This window comes from Galeopterus variegatus, unplaced genomic scaffold (genome assembly GCF_000696425.1).
Source record: "Galeopterus variegatus unplaced genomic scaffold, G_variegatus-3.0.2 Scaffold5692, whole genome shotgun sequence".
Lineage (NCBI taxonomy): Eukaryota > Metazoa > Chordata > Mammalia > Dermoptera > Cynocephalidae > Galeopterus > Galeopterus variegatus.
In genome coordinates, this window is record NW_007731803.1 from 113,564 (window position 1) to 132,119 (window position 18,556).

The 18,556-nt window shown below is 35.9% G+C and overlaps 1 protein-coding gene across 1 annotated transcript in view; it reads left to right on the forward strand.

The window, feature by feature from the left end:
- Positions 1-18,556, forward strand: part of LOC103605271 (membrane-associated guanylate kinase, WW and PDZ domain-containing protein 3) — a gene marked incomplete at its 3' end in the record, with an annotated part of 87,525 nt that overhangs the window by 58,307 nt on the left and 10,662 nt on the right. Inside the window, exons 12-16 of the mRNA XM_008589848.1 lie at positions 1,827-1,983; positions 4,195-4,286; positions 6,115-6,307; positions 8,955-9,143; positions 14,069-14,254. Coding sequence (XP_008588070.1) covers positions 1,827-1,983; positions 4,195-4,286; positions 6,115-6,307; positions 8,955-9,143; positions 14,069-14,254 — 817 coding nt within the window. The remainder of the gene's footprint in view (positions 1-1,826; positions 1,984-4,194; positions 4,287-6,114; positions 6,308-8,954; positions 9,144-14,068; positions 14,255-18,556) is intronic.

Genomic DNA, 18,556 nt, shown 5'->3' on the forward strand with positions numbered 1-18,556 from the left:
GTTGGAGGAGTACTAGAGGCCTGTTTTCCAATAATCCTGTTCTCTAAGTAGTAAAATGTGAACACACAGACCAACCTACTTAGCAATCATTTCATTTTTTGTGTTTCAGAGGAGCAAAGTAAGAAGTAACTAAATGTTAGGACAGATGATAAACTATTACATCTTCTTGCTGATGCCTGAAGAGAAGACATAGTTTCACAGATAACCTTCTTACATTTAGAACTAAACAAGACTCTCCAGAGTAATTGTTGTCTTTTGTGCTAAATTTGCTTATTATCAAAGGGATAGGCTGTCAGATCTGGAACTGTCTTCCTTGGCATTCTTCTGAGTAACTGAATAGCCTATTTAAGGACCTGTATGGGGAATAAGAACTAAAGAAAAGGGTGTACCAAGTAGTGCTTTTGTGGATGAAACTGTACTAGATGTACATATGTGGCTATTTAAATATCCACAATTTTATGGATATAGATATAAAGACAGTTATATCTAAAATTCTAATTTAGTTCTAGTTTGCTCGATTTGGAGTCTCATCCCAAAATTGAAAGATGGTCTTTCATAACTATAAACCATAGGCTATTAAAGAACATCAGGTATTAAACAGATAATTCTTTCTAACCCACAAGGTAGGAATCCTCTGCAAATTTGTTGTTTTATGGATTAAAAGGGAAGAAACGTTCGTCTTCCCTTTTTATAGACTGTAGCAGTTAGGTCCAGTGTGAACAAAAATTCTTTTTGTTCATTCAGTTAAAATTGCACTATATTTTTCTACATTTCTCTGGTTCCTCTAGTAATCATTTTTAACTCCTTTGCCACTATATCTATTTCATAATGGATGCCTTTGCACCCACAGTGACCCTAATGCTTTATAATTTATGGAAGACTCTGATGTCCTTTAACTGCTTCTGACACAATCCTAGGACGTGGGAAAAAGGGGAGGAGGCTGCTCTTACCTTTACTGCCATCTGACTGGTTCAGTGAAGAGTCCCCTCTGGCACAACACGTTGTAATGACTGACCCCTCATTACTCCCTGACAAGCTGGTGCCCCTGCATTGTAGTCAGTGTTAATTATTTATCACAAATGTCTATAATCTCCTTCTAGCAATAATTGAGGACAATAAGTTGATCTCAACCCATATGTCTTAGGCTATTTACTCAATTTCATTTTTTAAATATTATTAAAGAAGTCATTTTGCTTGGCTATTACTGTGTGAAAGTTCTATGTGAACAGGAAAATATCAAAATATACTATTCTGTTTTCCCTTTTCTGATTGCCTGGCATGGTACATTTTCCCTTAATGTATTTGAATAGGCCAGGCAGGGTTTTCACAGTGTCATCTTTATTACCTAAATTAGAGTTAACACTTCCTATCACATTTCCTAAGAAAGACTATTATCTTAAACATCTTCACTGGAAATTAAATTTAGTGAGTGGGAGGTGGGGCTTATCAAGAATTTTCTGAAGGTATTCTCTGAGTCTCCCTCTTGCTTTTACTTAGAAGTGCTGCCTTGTGTCGTATTCCTATTTCATCTCAAAGTCAATTTGTGTCTTGGTGGTGAAGAAAAGGGCAAGATTGCCTAAACAAAGGACTAACTGAGGCCCTTCAGTTGACATCATTATAAACTTTTTTCTAATTTAAATACATTTTAACCAAATATGCAATGCTATGGAAGTGAATTCCTGTAAGACTGCAAATCTGCTGTGGCTTTGACCCTGCAATCTCAACAACTGTAATTAGTTGACATACCCAGTTCAGACAACAGTTTTATAAGTTAATCAACCCTCTGATTTTTAAAAAATACTAAGTAAGGCCCTTTTCCATTTCAGAAAACAGATAAAAAGGAAAATTCAGGAAGTTTGGAGGCCATAAATGAGCCCATTCCCCAGCCTATGCCTTTTCCACCCAGCATTATCAGGTCAGGATCCCCGAAATTGGATCCTTCTGAGGTCTACCTGAAATCTAAGACTTTATATGAAGATAAACGTAAGTAGTTGTGGAATATTTCAGGAGAGCATGTGACAAAGATAAATTTGGATTTATAAATTTGAAAGTTTTTTAAACTGGGACCTTCCCCTCTTGCAAAAGCACATCGAAAAGTTATTACTTCATTCCCATTTTAACATGACTGGGCTTCTTCCATGTACATTCAACATTCACTCATTCATTTTTTTTTTAAACCCTGTATTAAGTGCCAGCTATCTACTAGACACCATATTAGGTAATTGGAATACAAGGATAAATAGGTTACATAATCTCTGAACCCCAAAATATTATTAAACCTAATTGGAAAAGACAAATGTGTAATTAAACGTGTGTGCAAATAATTGTGCGTAAGCCTAACATGTGCAGTGATGGAAGGATGAACTGGATAAATTGGAATCCAAAGTAGGAAATGGTCAATTTTATCAGTGTGGGTAGTAGAAGTGTCAGGTAAAGCTTCATTCAGGAAGTAAAGCTTTAACCAAGTGTTCAAAGAGGAAGAGGTATTTATGAGGACGATAAAAGGGAAAGACAGAAGGAATAGCATTTGCACATTGGCCTTGCATGGCCTGGGTTCTGCAAATAGTTCAGTTTGGCTGGGTGTGATTGACAAGGGAAGCTACAGAGGAGAGCAGCAGCACAGTGGGAGGGCAAATTATGCCCTTCTGAGGAAGCCAGAGTTGGTCATATAAACAATAGAGAGCCACAGAATGGTTTTAAATAGGAAAAATATTACTGGACTTGTGTTTTGGAAAGATTTTCCTGGTAGGAGTATGGAGGATGAATCAGAGGTACATGCAATTTGAGGAAGGGTGTATAATATGAGAAGGAAACCAGAGAGTCGATTCCTTAGAGGAGTCCAGCTGACAGATGAGAGGAGACAGAGCATAAGGAAGAAATTCATTCTCATACTAATTTACTAATGATAAATCCCTTCCAAAGTAAAATTATGGATTTAAGTAGGTTTGATTTTTTTTCATTTTTTTTTTAAAGATAAAGATCTAAATCTACCTTGGAAAACATATTGTATACAGGTGGAAATATATGTAATTGACTTCATGCTTATTTAACTAGTTGCAGATCTTTATCTTGGTATTCTTAGGCCATATTTAGGAAGATGAAAACCAGGTGTAAGCACAGTATAGCAGGAATTTAAATTAGTATAACTGTGTAGAGTCCTTTTCTTCAAATTTCTCATTCATAGTCTGATACATTCTTAATATTGGTATAAACTCTGCATTCCCATTGGGCCTAACCCATAAAATAAGCCAGTTGGACTATGTCTCCATTAATTTCTAAATTCTATGATTCTAATAGGAAGTATTTATCAAAAGAGATTGCTTCTAAAGAATATTATCAGGAATGTACCCTATACCATATCTCACTTAATTTTTATATAATTCCCTGACATGTTTCTCTCTTTTCTCTTTCTAGTAAATAATTCTTTCATATAATGTTAATACTTTCCCAGAGATAAAATCTTTGTCATGAAATAGATTTTCCTGACTTATATTCTGATGAATACAACCTGCACTTTGGGTCAAAATAGCATGGGTTAAGAGCCTGGACCCTAGAAATCAACTTGGGTTTAAATTTCACCTCTGCCACTTACTTGCTGTGTGACACTGGGCAAGTTACTTAGGCCTTCAATTTCTCCACCTAGAAAATGGCTAATAAGGGGTATTAGTTGTTGTTTATTTCCTTTAAAATACTATCATTTTGTAAATTAGACTAAGTAAGTAGTTCATATGGAATACTTTTCTGAGACAAAGGTATTAGTTTAAGGGTAGAAATAAGGCGTTTTATTAGCTCTCTTTTCCTAGGTTATAAAGTACCTTACCCAAGTGTTAATGTAGATCATTTGTGCCTGTCATATATATATCTGATATATGATAATTCTGAATTTAATATTGTAATATTGAATGCACAGCATTAGAAGTTCATGACAGTGTAATACTGAGTGCACGGAAGTGTGGGTAAATATTCCGAAACAATCTTGATACAGTTTTGTTTAGAACTCAAAACAAGGATTTATAGTTGAATTTTTGTGAATGTGTTGTGCTCTTGTGTAAATTTTCACATATCAAAAAATTCTGAGATTATAGTTTATTGACTTACTCTATAATATTATCTTACTAAATATTGGGTTTTGTTTTGTTTAAATCCTAAAGAATAAATCAAAGTACTTAACTTATATTTTCTGGTTTTCCTTAGCACCAAACACCAAAGATTTGGATGTTTTTCTTCGAAAACAGGAATCAGGGTTTGGCTTCAGGGTGCTAGGAGGAGATGGACCTGATCAGTCTGTAAGTGTAAATACTTTGAAATGTGGCTATTATTGTTCAAACTTAAGAGTGGTAATTTAGTGGAATATGGTGTTTTCTGTTTTGTTTTTTTAAAGATTTTTTTTCCCTAACATTTTCAGATACAAGGAAAAACTGCATTTCATTTCTATTAGTATCATAATCCCTCACTTAATGTGGGATAGCTGAAGCTAAAAACTAGGTAAAAAATGAATATGTCAACTGTAAGTTGGACAGTGATTAATGTATTTACTTTTCTATGTAAGAAAATAAAGCTTATTTTAACTTGTTATTTCCCATTGCCTTTGTTAAACAGACTCTAAGATATTTTCCTTCTCTAAGAAAACTAAAAGAGGCTGGCTGGTTAGTTCACTTGGTAGAGTGTGGCGCTAGTAGTGTGAAGGTCATGGATTCAGATCCCCGAACTGGCCAACTGCCCAAAAAACAAACAAAAAAACAAAGAGAAACCTGTAATCCAATGTCCTCTTTACCACAGTTACTCTACCTTCTGAATGCTCCATAAACAGTTGGCATAAGCCTATGCATATTATTTCATCTAATCTTATTAATGGGTTGGCATTTTCGTGCTCAGTATTTTGCATGTCATTTCATCTGTTGCCATTGAAACTAGAGGAATATAAAATAATTAATATTTCTTTCCAGAAGGCATAAGAGTTATATTTGCAAAGCATTTAAAGCCTAGAAGTTTTTTATACATTATTCTCACATAAAGTTAGTTTAGAGAACAAATGTAGTAGGCTTTGTTTTTAAGTTTTGCCCTTGGTTTAAATGATCAAGAAGTAATGTGCTTTGTAGAATTTAAGAATATATTTACATTTTCTTTTGTATAATATTAAAAAACACTATATTGTTATGTTTGGAAGTTAGGTGAAAAACAATAATCTTTAAAAATGACAGGCTTCTTTCTATTTCTGAATAGAACATTTGATTTATAAAATATAAATGTGTTCTAATTAGTCATATTGGTTACTATTGCAACAATCATTAGAGACACATAAAGCTTAAGGCAGGTTGCCCTATATAGAGCAAATATAAGATACTTTGATTGTTCTTGGTGGTACACACATATGTATTTTTGTTTTATTGCTTCATATTTTGTTGATATTCATAGTATTCACTTAGATATTTTAAGAACTTAAACAACTTGGAAGAAACCTTTCTCTTCTGTTTAATGTCAGGTTTTAGCAGCTCTGAACTAGCCCAATCATTCAAGATTGCCAAATTATTGGAGTCTAATTGCTGGTGAGCAGAATGAAACCAGATCTGTTCACCTAGATGCAAGTGAACCTCAGGCTGCTCTGTTCTTGTTGAGATTTAGGAACAAAAAATGTTTCTCTGTTTTATATACTAAACTTGTACTGTTAGCTATATGTGATAGGAGTATCATAAGAATGATCCCAGTTGCTGTGAACAGTGTGTAGAAATCTTTCCAAATGGCAATGAATATACTTTTTTTACTTTTAGTAGCTACTTCACAGAATTGCATTTTCTGAGTTTAATGTTTTGTTTCATTGTAGTGTTGGAGATGATAGTGGTGCTTTTGAGTTACTAAACAACTCTGTATTTTCTATCTTCTTTGTACACAACCCTGAGGTTCCAGAAGGGATTACATAATACAGTGTGGTTATTTGTAAGTGCCATTTTGGGAAATGGGTACTTTCTAAGATATCACCTTTCTAAAATATGGCTGTTTTCACAGTTGAACTGCAAAAATCTGTTGTTTTGCATAGTGCTGAGTAAGGAAGTCCTTAACTCTTCAGCTGATCTTAGTAGACTGTATAGACGATCCTACACTTTGTTATCTTATCAGATATATATAGGGGCCATTATTCCTCTTGGAGCAGCTGAGAAAGATGGTCGGCTCCGTGCAGCTGATGAACTGATGTGCATTGATGGAATTCCTGTTAAAGGGAAATCACACAAACAAGTCTTGGACCTAATGACAACTGCTGCTCGAAATGGCCACGTGCTATTAACTGTCAGAAGAAAGATCTTCTATGGAGGTATGTGAATGTGATCCTGCTTTAAAAAGCTAAAAAAGAAACAAAGAGACTTAGTTTAATTTCTATGTAACTTTGCAGGTTATTTATTAATAGTATGTGAGATAACCCATTTGGTGTAACTCAGGGCTTCATTATGGAAGGCCATGTAAGGTCACAAGAATCCAGAAATAATACTACTATCAAAAAAAGAGAAATAAATTTGAGGCCTCCGTATTAAGAGTATATTAACATACTGATGAGTTTTGTTAATATGGTATTGTAGATGGAAGTATCAGTTTGAATCTTTTTTTTTAAGAGACAACTTCAAAGTTATTTAGTCATACCAAGATATCCCTTTAGCTGACTATTAAAAGATTGTGGCTTCTGATGAAATCTCAAATATTCAAGGAGAGTAGAATGTTTCTACTTGAGAAGTTTTAGTATAATATAATTTAACATTTATTGAATGCTTACTATGTCCCAGACATATGGATTATTTTATTTAATCTTCACAACACTATGATGTAAATACTGTCATTGTCTAGTTCCACAATTACTCACAGAAAGGTTGAGAGACATAACTGGTAAGTAGTAGGGCAAGGATTAAAACTTGCAGTTTAATTGCAAGCCCAGTGTCTAAACCATTATACTTGGATATGAACATCTCTTATAGTTTTCTCATCAATAGCTTTGTGAATGTTAAATAGGAATTTTTATAAGTGAATTCTTCCCACTCTAAATTTTAAAAAGACAACTCTGTAGCACAAGAATGTAAGCCTCATGAAGGTATGGATTTTTATCTGTTTAGTTATCTGTCCCCAGCTTCAAGAAGAGTGCCTGCCTGGCACAGCGTGGACATCAATAAGTGTTTGTTAACTTCATGAATATTTACATCACTCTTACAAATGAGGCACTATGTTTTTGATTGCAACATCCAAAGTAAAGGCCTGCCTTTCTTAGTCTATACCAGCCATTTAGAGATGCATATAGATTTTAATACAATGTTGCCTCAATTTGGTTGTGTTGGAGTCAGAACATAAAGACATTCAGTAAAAACATGATGTTATACAACCTGCAAGTTGGCTCTTCCCTGGAAAGCATCATAGTAGTCTGGTATTGTTGGAGATATTTTAGCTAATTCATTCTAACCATGCTTATACAATATTTTTAAAATCCATTATTTTTCAATAATGATTGGATTTTAGTGGGATTTTGTTGAGATTTTAAAACATATTCATAAAATGATGTAAATTTAGAGCCAAAAGAAACTTTATAAATATGTATTCCACAACTGCAGTATATTGTGGTTATTAATAATGGCTTATACCAAAGGATGGCACAAAATATATCTTCTTAACAAATCCGTCAGGACTAACGTGTCATTCTGAAATTCTGATGTCATCCTGAACAGCAGAAAAAGGTGTAAGTTAACTGTCCATTCGTTGGGGATTCCATATGACCTTACCTATGCCCAGGAAAGTTTGTTGTTCATTTGAACAGAAAGGGGGGCGGAAAAGGCTGAGAACTACTAATGATGAACCCATCTGATAACATCAATCAGGAAACTGCAATTGCAAAACACATTATATACAACAAATCCTGTGCAGATGGCAAATTGCATTTCTGCCCTGATGCTTTGACCTCCCAAGCATCAGTGAATATCAGCCACTGAACTAAATTATATTTACGGCTGATTTTAAAAGGAAGTTTACTGTGTCATTCCTCATTATCTACTTTTGTTAAAATTATCGGTTAAGGTTATAAACCTTCACAGAACTGAAACAATTTCTTTTTTTGTCTTTTGTCTTTTTTCCGTGTCCGGCAACGGATCGCAACCCTCAGTGTTGCCCCCGTACCGGACCGGGGACCGGCAACGGGATTGCAAACCTCGGCGTTGCTCCCGCGCCTCGCTCAGCCAGTGAGCGGGAACCGGTCTGTATGTGGGATCCGAACCCTCGGGCGGGAGCGCCGCCGCGCTTCACAAGCAGCGCACTTATCCAGTGCGCCACCGGGTCGGCCCAAACTGAAACAATTTCAAGAAGAATTTTTTTATTATCAGATCTCACAGAAGCTTTCAAAAACTTCCTTTAAAGTGAGATAACATTAGATCATGTGTGTTTTTCCAATCATATACTTTAAATATTTAGGAAGTCATATAGACTGCTATTGCCTACGTCTGCACTCAGATTATGCCCAAAGCTCACATGAGGGCTGCTTTTCTATTCTTTATGTTATTAAAGACTAAATTTTCCTGTGAGAGGCACTCACAAAAAACACTTAGTTACCAAAAATTATGTTGTTCCAGAAATATCAAAACTGCTTATGTTTAGGGGCCGGCCCGGTGGCGCACTGGATAGTGTGCTGCTTGGGAAGCGCGGCGGCGCTCCCGCCCGAGGGTTCGGATCCCACATACAGACCGGTTCCCGCTCACTGGCTGAGCGAGGCGCGGGAGCAACGCCGAGGAGGGTTCGGATCCCACATACAGACCAGTTCCCACTCACTGGCTGAGCGAGGCGCGGGAGCAACACCGAGGCTTGCAATCCCGTTGCCGGTCCCCGGTCCGGTACGGGGACAACACTGAGGGTTGCGATCCGTTGACGGACACGGAAAAAAAGACAAAAAGACAAAAAAAAAAAACCAAAAAAAAAACTGCTTATGTTTATCATAGAGAAACAACCTGAGGACGACAGCTCTCAAGCCTTCGTTGCAACACAGAATGGATCTCCCCGCCTGAACCGAACGGAAGTCCTAGCCAGGCCTGGTCCCCAGGAGGCCTATGATGTTGTCTTGCAACGAAAAGAAAATGAAGGATTTGGCTTTGTCATCCTCACCTCCAAAAACAAACCACCTCCAGGAGGTAGGGCTACTGTATCCTATCATTTCTCCCTGCAAGTCCAGTTTTCTCAACTTCCCACTGAAGCTTATGAAGCTAATTAGGAACTATGTATGAATTGCCTTGGAGACTTATCTTTTTAAGAATCGTGAATATTTTCATTATTTTTAAAATAGATAATCTGAACCAAACCTTCCAGGCTGCAGTTTTATCTATCATCTCAGATTCCTTAAAGTAAGTCACAGTAGCTCAGTTTGCATCAAATTACACTGAGACGGTATATCAGGGACACACTTAATAGATTTAGTGAAAGATGCAGTGCTAACTTTTTCTTTATTTTTTTTGGCATCTGGCTGGTTTGGAGATCCAAACTCTTGACCTTGGTGTCATAACATCGTGCTCTAGCCAGCTGAGCTAACCAGCCAGCCCACAATGCTAAATTTTTTAAAATATGGGGGTATAGGTTTTTTAATTTAAGAGAAATCATGTATGCAGAAATGAATTAAATACTAGAAGCAATTGAAAAGAAACAAAAGACTAATAGAAAAATCTTGACCCAAATATGTCTTAAATAGTTCTTTCATGTTCTTTAACAACAATTGCAATGTTCCACCCATAAAGTGCCCTTGTTGATGATGAGGCATTTCTGCTTTTCATATATGTTTCCTTGAAAGGTAGAAATTTTGTCAGAGTCTTTGAAAATTAATCTAAATATCCTGAACAAAGTTTAACAGAAAATTCTCATGTGAGAAGAATGAATGTATACATATCAGTTCTTTCAGTAGAGGAAGAATTACATCTAGTATGTTCAGGGAGCTGTTATGATTCAGCAAATTAAATATTTGTCTTGATGTTTTTAAGAAATAATCTTTAAATGCAATTATAAAATCCAATTGAATATAAAATGGAAGCCAGCAGATTGATATTTATGAATTATGCTTGTCTGGCAACTATTTTTCCAAGTCATATGATAAACATCTTTGGCCACATGAAAATGCACTTTTGCCTTTGCCAGAGGATTTGATTATATCTTGGGTAGTGAGATCCTTCTAGACTAGACTGGCACTAAAACCTTAGTAAGAAAACACTTTCAGGAAAGTGTTGCGAGCCAAACCAATTTGCAAAAATCTTGCTAAAATTAATGCAAATATGTAAAGGAAGAAGATTCTGTGACATGGGTGAGTTATTGCTGTAGTATTAGGTCACTGCTCACTGATACTAGTTTCCATTTTCCAAAAGCAGTTGCTATGGTAACACTTGGAACTGGAACTGTCACTGATGCTGTGAGGATGATTATGTGGCCTGTGTCAGAAAAATGAAAGGAAAGCAGCTTTTTGGTGGTTTTCATGTTGTATCATTGGAAATCAGTATTTCTAAAAATAAATAACTATTTAGGATAGTCATATTGTCATTCTAATATCATACAATAATCCCAGGCATTCAGATTAATAAAACAGTGAAAGATTATTACTTGACATGATAGATGCTAACCACTTTTTATACTGAAGATGTTTTCTTTCTAGCACTACAAAAATTAAGGGAGAGTCAGGTGTTTACCATAAAACTAAGCAATATAGAGGAATTCACTAAAATAAGTTGCATTCCTTAAATATGCTTAAATGTTTTTTATATTTATTTATTTATATTTAAAATTTATATTATATTAAATTTTAATGTTATATACTAAATACATTATTTTATTTATATATATTATATTTATATTTAAAATCTTAATATATTTTTATATTATTTGTTTACATAGTTTTTTACTATTTTGATGGTTTTGCTTATGTAGATGCTAGATCTCTGTATATAGATAATGTCATTAAGTACTGGGTTTTGTAATCAGACAAACTTGGATTCAAGCCCTGCTTCTGTCTTTTGATAGCTATCTGATCTTGGGCAAATTACTTACCCTCCAGAGCTCCAGTTTCCTCTCTAAAATAAGGATGATGATAACACTCCCTGTCTTATATAAGTGTGAGGGTTAAAGGAGATAATGCATGTGAAGCCCTTAGCTCAGACAGTCAATAAATGTTAGCTGCTGTTGCTTGTTGTAGCATCTGCTGCCACTGTTATCATCATCATTATTTAGAAAATTGCCACTGTCGCTTGACCCTTTTTTTTAAAGAAACTTCTATAAGTTTATCAATACTTAATAATGAGATGGGAAATTCCAATTAAAATGTAAGATTGAGGTGGCAGCTAATGTGTGGCAGGAAATGAATGTTTACAGCTCATTAATTATCAGCCTGATTGGTAAATTAGGCTTAGGTTGTTGATGAATTTTATATTAAGTACTTGAGATTTTCAGTCGTGTTGCAAAACCAGAATTGATAACTTCACTAAAATGCTAGCTAATAATCTCACAAAATGCTGAGACTTGTAAGCATTCTTCTTAGAACAATATTCGTCTTCAATAAATAGAAGAAGGAGTCAGCTTGGATGAGGAGCTTTCACTCACAGAGACTAAGTAGTTGCTACAAACTCTAACAGATAAGATTTGGTTTAGAAAGGAGTTAGTGAAGGTGAAAAGGCAGGAAACTTGCCTGTTGGAATGGATTATTTTTTATGGATCTTTTCTCAGTACCCTGCTCAACATAGATTACTTTTTTCTTCTAATTTAATGTATTTTCTGGTGACATTATGTCACGAGAAGAGTTCCTAGTAGTGTTTCTGGTACCAGTTCTGAAATTCTGAGATCCTCTACTGTTAAATTTTTCAAAGGTCAGGGATCCAGTCCAGCATCCTAACAGTTTGTCTAAGTGCTGAATGAATGGAGTACTTAGAAAAGGCCTGTACTTAAAATGAGAAGGACTTGGTTAGTTTTTGCTTTGCCAGTACTTCAAAACTTTGTTACTCTTTCTTATCAAATGGTTTTTGGTTCTGGTTGCAAAAGATTTCTTTGAGAAGGGGACATTTCCAGTTACTGTCCTTTCTTTTCCTGAAAAGAAATGTTTTAATAGCACTAAAGTGATTTCAGCAGCTAGACAAGCCAGGCTGTGAGACAGATTTAGGCCAAAGATGAATTAAGATGGATAAGTTAGCTTTACTGCAAATGCCTATAGACTTTGTATACCAACAAAAACAAGGCAGGACTTCAGGCTTTTCTGTAGCTATGTATACTGTATGGGGTTACCTTGAAAAAAATTTCCAGTCCATTTAGAAGTTACCTTTCTTTTGATCTGTTTGCTATTTTTCACTGTTTTGGTGGTACTGCTATAAATGCCAAGACAGTAATAATCTGACTACCTTTATCTTCTTCCCTCACATAGACAACTAACCCTTTAGGAAGTTGTGTAGCACTATTTGCCAATTCCTTTTTACCACATTGCTCACATGATGAGAAAGGGAACCACTGAGACTTCAGAGATTAATTTTGTTTGATACTTTCCCAAGTCTGAACAGACAACTTTCTGTGTGCCAAGGAGCTGAATGATTTTCTTCTCAGGGGATCTAGAATGAATGCTATGTAGGAGTAAATCTTTTCTAAGGAGAAGAATAACTAAGATATTGATTTAGAAGGTCACATAGGGCCAACATATGATTCGCCATAAGTTTCTGATGTGCCACCTGTTATGCTATTTGTGAATCAACTCACAATGCCTGGCATAGGACGTGGCCTATACTGTACTGGCATTTTTCTAAATACTTTGTTTGTAAGGAAAATGGAATAAGTGCTTGATATAATTCAGACTAAAAGGCACTTGTTTCAACATTGACTTCCTCTATTTTAAGATAAAATCTCCCCCATTGTATAATCCTAGAAGAGCCAAAGCACTGTCTGTAGGGACATAAATCATGACCGAGAATAACTTTTGTATGGTCCAAATGAAGGTCTATTAAAATGTCTGTAACATACTCCTAGATATAAATCAGAAATACTAGTAGGGAGCATGTATTGCTATAGAAATTAAACAATTCACAATGTCATTTACAAATATGAATTATCCCTATTCATATCAATCAGTAGTTAGCAGGAGCCCCAGTATCTGATAAGTTTACTGACTTAGGCTAGGAAATTCTCACAGGACATAGAAAGAATATGTTTCCTGATACAAATGCCCCTTATTGCACAGTAGAAGATATTTTGTTTGGCAAGATTTCCTGAATGTTTAAGAACTCATTTTAAGCTATAATAATAGCAAAGTGTCTTAATAATCTAGGAAAGCCCTTAGCATCATGAGCTGGAGATAGAGGAGAGTTGCACAGAGTGTCTTTGCAAATGTGTTAGGCTGAGCTTTTTGCATTCAGAGTAGAACTTTATCCATGAGCCAAGTAGCCTTAAACATTCAACATTTAGTGTTCCAATTCCACTCAGCTTTTTGAATTTTAAAAAGATCAAAAGACATAAATAAAAGGAATTAATTTTCATATAGAACATTCATTTTAATGAGCAGTCATTTCACTGTACGCAGATTTCTGACTAGTAACTACAGAGTTCTAAACTTGAGTTTGGCTACATTTATTTACAGGGTTCCTTGTGGGAGTAAGTGCCCCGTCATCAGAACCAAAGATAGTCTCATTGTAGCAGTTTCTAAAATAGCTAAAAACTTAATGCTGCCTAAATGGCCAGCAGTAAACAATGAGACATCGGATCAGTGAAGTATTATCAGTATCAGTGAGATCAGTAGCCCTTAAACAGGATCATTAGGATGACGACATAAAAATTGGAAAAAAGTTTCTGGCAAGTAGAAAACAGCAAAAAGGTGTACACACTATGATTACAGCTGTGTAAGGAGTGTCTATGCATGTGGGCAAAAAGTGGGAAGTGATATGAAAATAGTTGCATTTGGATAGAATGGATGATGTGTGGTGTTTTTGGTTATGTTTTTAAAGAATTTTCTTCATTGTTATTATGTTGAATTTTTAAATAGTGATGATGATGATGAATGCAACACTAGCAGACATCTTAAATAATTGAAGAACTTGGGTTTTTTGTCCCATAGTTATTCCTCATAAAATTGGCCGGGTCATAGAAGGAAGTCCAGCTGATCGCTGTGGAAAACTGAAAGTTGGAGATCATATCTCTGCAGTAAATGGGCAGTCCATTATCGAATTGTCCCATGATAACATTGTTCAGCTGATCAAAGATGCTGGTGTCACCGTCACACTAACGGTCATTGCTGAAGAAGGTAAGGAACCAATAGACCTGCCTTTCCCAAGCTGATCTGAGAGGCACAAAGCCTGCAGAAGGCAATGGCTTCCTCCAGCATCACCAGAATCACTGCAGTGATAGAACCATTTATATACCCTGGAGTTTCATTCTTTGCCTTTTTCATTTAATGAACTTAAAAGATAGTTTGTAATAAAGTTGTCAGCAGCTCAAGAAAAATAATCCAGCTTGTGAATGGTGGCCATTTATTTATGTGCTGAAGATGCAAGCACCCAGAAGTGAAAGAGATCGGTAATACTTTTCAGATCTTATTTTCTTAAAATAATGTCTTAAGTCTCTGCTTGAATGAGAGAAAATCCTTTAAACAGTTCAAAGAAAGTCATTGTTGATATTAAGCCTTTTATGTCAGGCCCATGCCATAGTGTGCCTTTCCTTGGGGGCAAGGCTTTGTTCTGGGAAGCTGCTTTATAAACAGGAGTTGGGGTAGGGGTGTGGGAATGGCTAGTAAATAGGGCATAAAACACAAACTGGCAGCCCTGGAGTCTTACAGATGAGTTTAGTGTCTTGCCTTGCTTTAGAGTATTTTGATTATTAAGAATTTCTAATTAGGAACCTTTTTTTTTTTTTTTTTTTTTGTCTTTTGTCTTTTGTCTTTTTCCGTGTCCGGCAACGGATCGCAACCCTCAGTGTTGCCCCCGTACCGGACCGGGGACCGGCAACGGGATCGCAACCCTCGGCGTTGCTCCCGCGCCTCGCTCAGCCAGTGAGCGGGAACCGGTCTGTATGTGGGATCCGAACCCTCGGGCGGGAGCGCCGCCGCGCTTCCCAAGCGGCGCACTATCCAGTGCGCCAACGGGCCAGCCTTAGGAACCATTTTTAAATCAGTCTATGTTCTTTGTGAATTACAAGATAACCACTACATAATGCTCATCTCATTTTTCCTGATTCTGCAAAACTAACAAGGAGAAGCCAAAACAGAATTATCAAGGGTCAGTCTTTCATGTTAAAATTCCTCATACTATATACTGTGTATTCATGTTCTGTTTTCCCCCATGACCTTCTAATCTAGTCAGTTTCCAGGTCTTTTATACTTCTTGATTCTACCTTTCTTTTCTGTTCCTACTATACTACTCTCATACGTTTACTTCAAAGGTATTACATAAGTCTTTTGTTCAAGATACTGTAGTGGGTATGTCTATGTGGGCATGAGTTCACCCAGCTGCTCTCTGAGGCCCTTTCCAGTTCTAGGTAGGACCCCGAGATGCTGTGGCATCCCCGCCTCTGCTCTTTTTCTTTTCTGTTCTGTTCCCACACTCTTCCCAGACTTTGCCGATTGTTCCTTCTAAGATCCTCCTCCATAGTAGTTCCAATACTTCCCCACTCTGCACAGAATCTGTTTTTTGATTTTGCTCCCATCCTGACTTTTAATGTTACCTCTCAGTGTTCTCTCCAAGCCCCCTCTTAGCTAGGCCTCATTGGTCTCTATACACATGGGCTTCCTCCCCCTGACTTCCATAATAGCACCTTCTATCTCTGCAGTTCATTGAACATCATTCTTATGTAAAATAATTATTTCCTTATTTAAATGGTCTGTTCTTTGAAGACAGAGAAAACATTGGTAGGCTGTGATACTTAGTAGGTACACAGTAAATATTTTTTAAGGAAGGAATGAGCAAATGAATGAATTAACAAATGAATAAATGAGTGAACAAATGAACAAAGTAAAAGTTAGGAGATTTTAGTTCTGAGATCTTTTGTGCCATTACTTAAGCAGAGGTTGTATAAACTCATAAAAGTAAGGGTTTTGACAAAGTTCACTGACACCTATTAGCTAGTTGTATGACCTTAAACAAACTCTTTAACATTTCTGATCTTCAGTTTTTTATCTATACAGTGAAAGTAATAATATCATTGCAAAGATTAAAGGTGAAAATGTACATAAATTGCATAAATACCCTAAGGTGCTCATCCTATGATAGCTATCATTATTTTACCTGCAAGACTGGCTCCCTCATTAAATCTCACCTCCTAAGGAAATAGTAATCATATTTAGTAAGCACTCACTATGTGACAGGCAGTGTCCTAAATACATTATATATATTAACTCATTTAATACAATAATCCTGGGTAGAGGCTATTATTTTCCCATTCTTGTAAATGAGGAAACTAAGTCCCCAGGCAGTTAGATAATTTGCCTGTGGTCATAAAACTAGCAAATAACAGGACCAGTATTTGAATTAGGCAGTCTGGCTCTAGAGCCTATCCTTTTAACTGCTGTGTCTTCCCTAACCATATTGTCTAAAATAACCCTTCCCCCTGCCTACTCTAGTACTCTAATTCCTTACCCTGCTTTACTTTTCTTCAATGCACTTATCTCTATCTGAGATTAATTTTTTTTTATTGTTCATCTCCCCCACTAGAATCTAAAGTAATAGGATTTATGAAGTCAGAGATTTTGTCATGTTCACTGCCAAGTCCCAAGGACCTAAAACAATGTTAGACACGTAGTAAGTGCTCAATAAAAATTTTTCGAAAAAATTGTTTGATTGTTATTTAAATGTGATTTTGGTCAAATTTCCTTATCTCACTCTCCTTACCATAATCTCTGTAGCCTGCATTCTAGCCTTAACATATGTTCTGTGACCCACAGAGAAAAGCAGGTCTTTGTGCCACAAGAAATAACATTTCAGGTTTGTTCTGAGAATGATCTATGTAGTGCACATATATGACCATGACTAGCATGTAGTAGGCACTAAGTGATAGAAGTGGTTAGGAGTGGGACTAGCAGTAGTATAAATCAGTCAAAACATGTACAGAAAATGACCAGTGATTTTTTCCCAATCCATCTCAGACCAATATTTTTGTGAAATATAATAAATAAAAAATAAAGACATAAAATTATTCTGACAAGTTGTTATAAAATTTTCTAAATGCTTACTTTCAGTATCCGTACATATCTTATTGCCTATTGACCCATGAACCACACTTTGAGGAGCCTTGAGATAGTTTCAGTAGGGGAAAGACCACTTTTTTCTTAGTATAATTTTTCTTTTGAAATTACTTTTTATTGTTGATGGTGTTTTCTCTAAGATATTGCCCATAGTTGCTTGTCATTTTTCTTAGAGGAAAAGTTACCTTTGTCATTCTGGCCCAAATACTTCTGGATAGAACTTTGAGAATTCCTGTATAATGTCAGTCAGTGTCAGGAGAAATAAAAGGCTGGAAGGAAACTCCCTAGCAGAAGTATATTTCATATGCAGGCACACAGACTCTTGAAAAACAATCACAGGTGATGTGTAAAATCACATTTCAGTGATTACACATTATTTTATTATACTCTAAGTTTTTATTAAACCTAGAATCTCTTATTTTGCTCAGGAAAGGATAGAAAGTCTTCCTTCTGTTCATAAAAATCTCATTCATTAGACAAATCATCTAGGCAACAAATTAGAAATAGGAATACTGAACAGACTAATAACAAGCAATGAAATTCAAGTAGTAATCAGCAGTCTCCCAACAAAGAAAAGCCCAGGACCATATGATTTCACTGCTGAATTCAACCAAAACTTTAAAGAGGAATTAATACCAATTCTCTTCAAACTATTCCAAAAAATTGAAACATAGGCCATTCTCCCAAACCCATTCTATGAGGCCAGCATTACCATGATACCAAAACCAACAAAGACACAACAAAAAAGAAAACTACAGGCCAATATCTCTGAAGAACATAAATGCAAAAACCCTCAACAAAATATAAGCAATTAGAATACAGCAGCACATAAAAAAAATTATACATTGTGATCAAGTGGGATTCATCCCAGGGATGCAAGGATGGTTTAGCATATGCAAGTCAATAAATGTGATGCACTGCATCAGCAAAATCAAGGACAAAAATCATATAATTATCTCAACAGATGTAGAAAAATGGATTAAAGACTTAAAAAAAATTTTTTGACAAAATTCAATATCCCTTCATGATAAAGATTCTCAGCAAATTAGGTATAGAAGAAAAGTATCTCAACATAGTAAAAGCCTTATATGACAAAGCCACCACCAATATCATCCCGAATGGGTATCTTTTCCCTTAAAAACAGGAACAAGACAAGGATGCCACTCTCACCACTTCTGCTTAACATAATAGTATTGGAAGTACTAACCAGAGCGACCAGGCAAGAGAAAGAAAGAAAGGGCATCCAGATCGGAAAAGATTAAGCCAAACTGTCCCTGTTTGCAGATTACATGATCCTATATATAGAAAAAGCTAAAGACTCTACAAAAAAACCTCTAAGAGCTAAAAAACAGCTTCAGTAAAGTGTGGGAT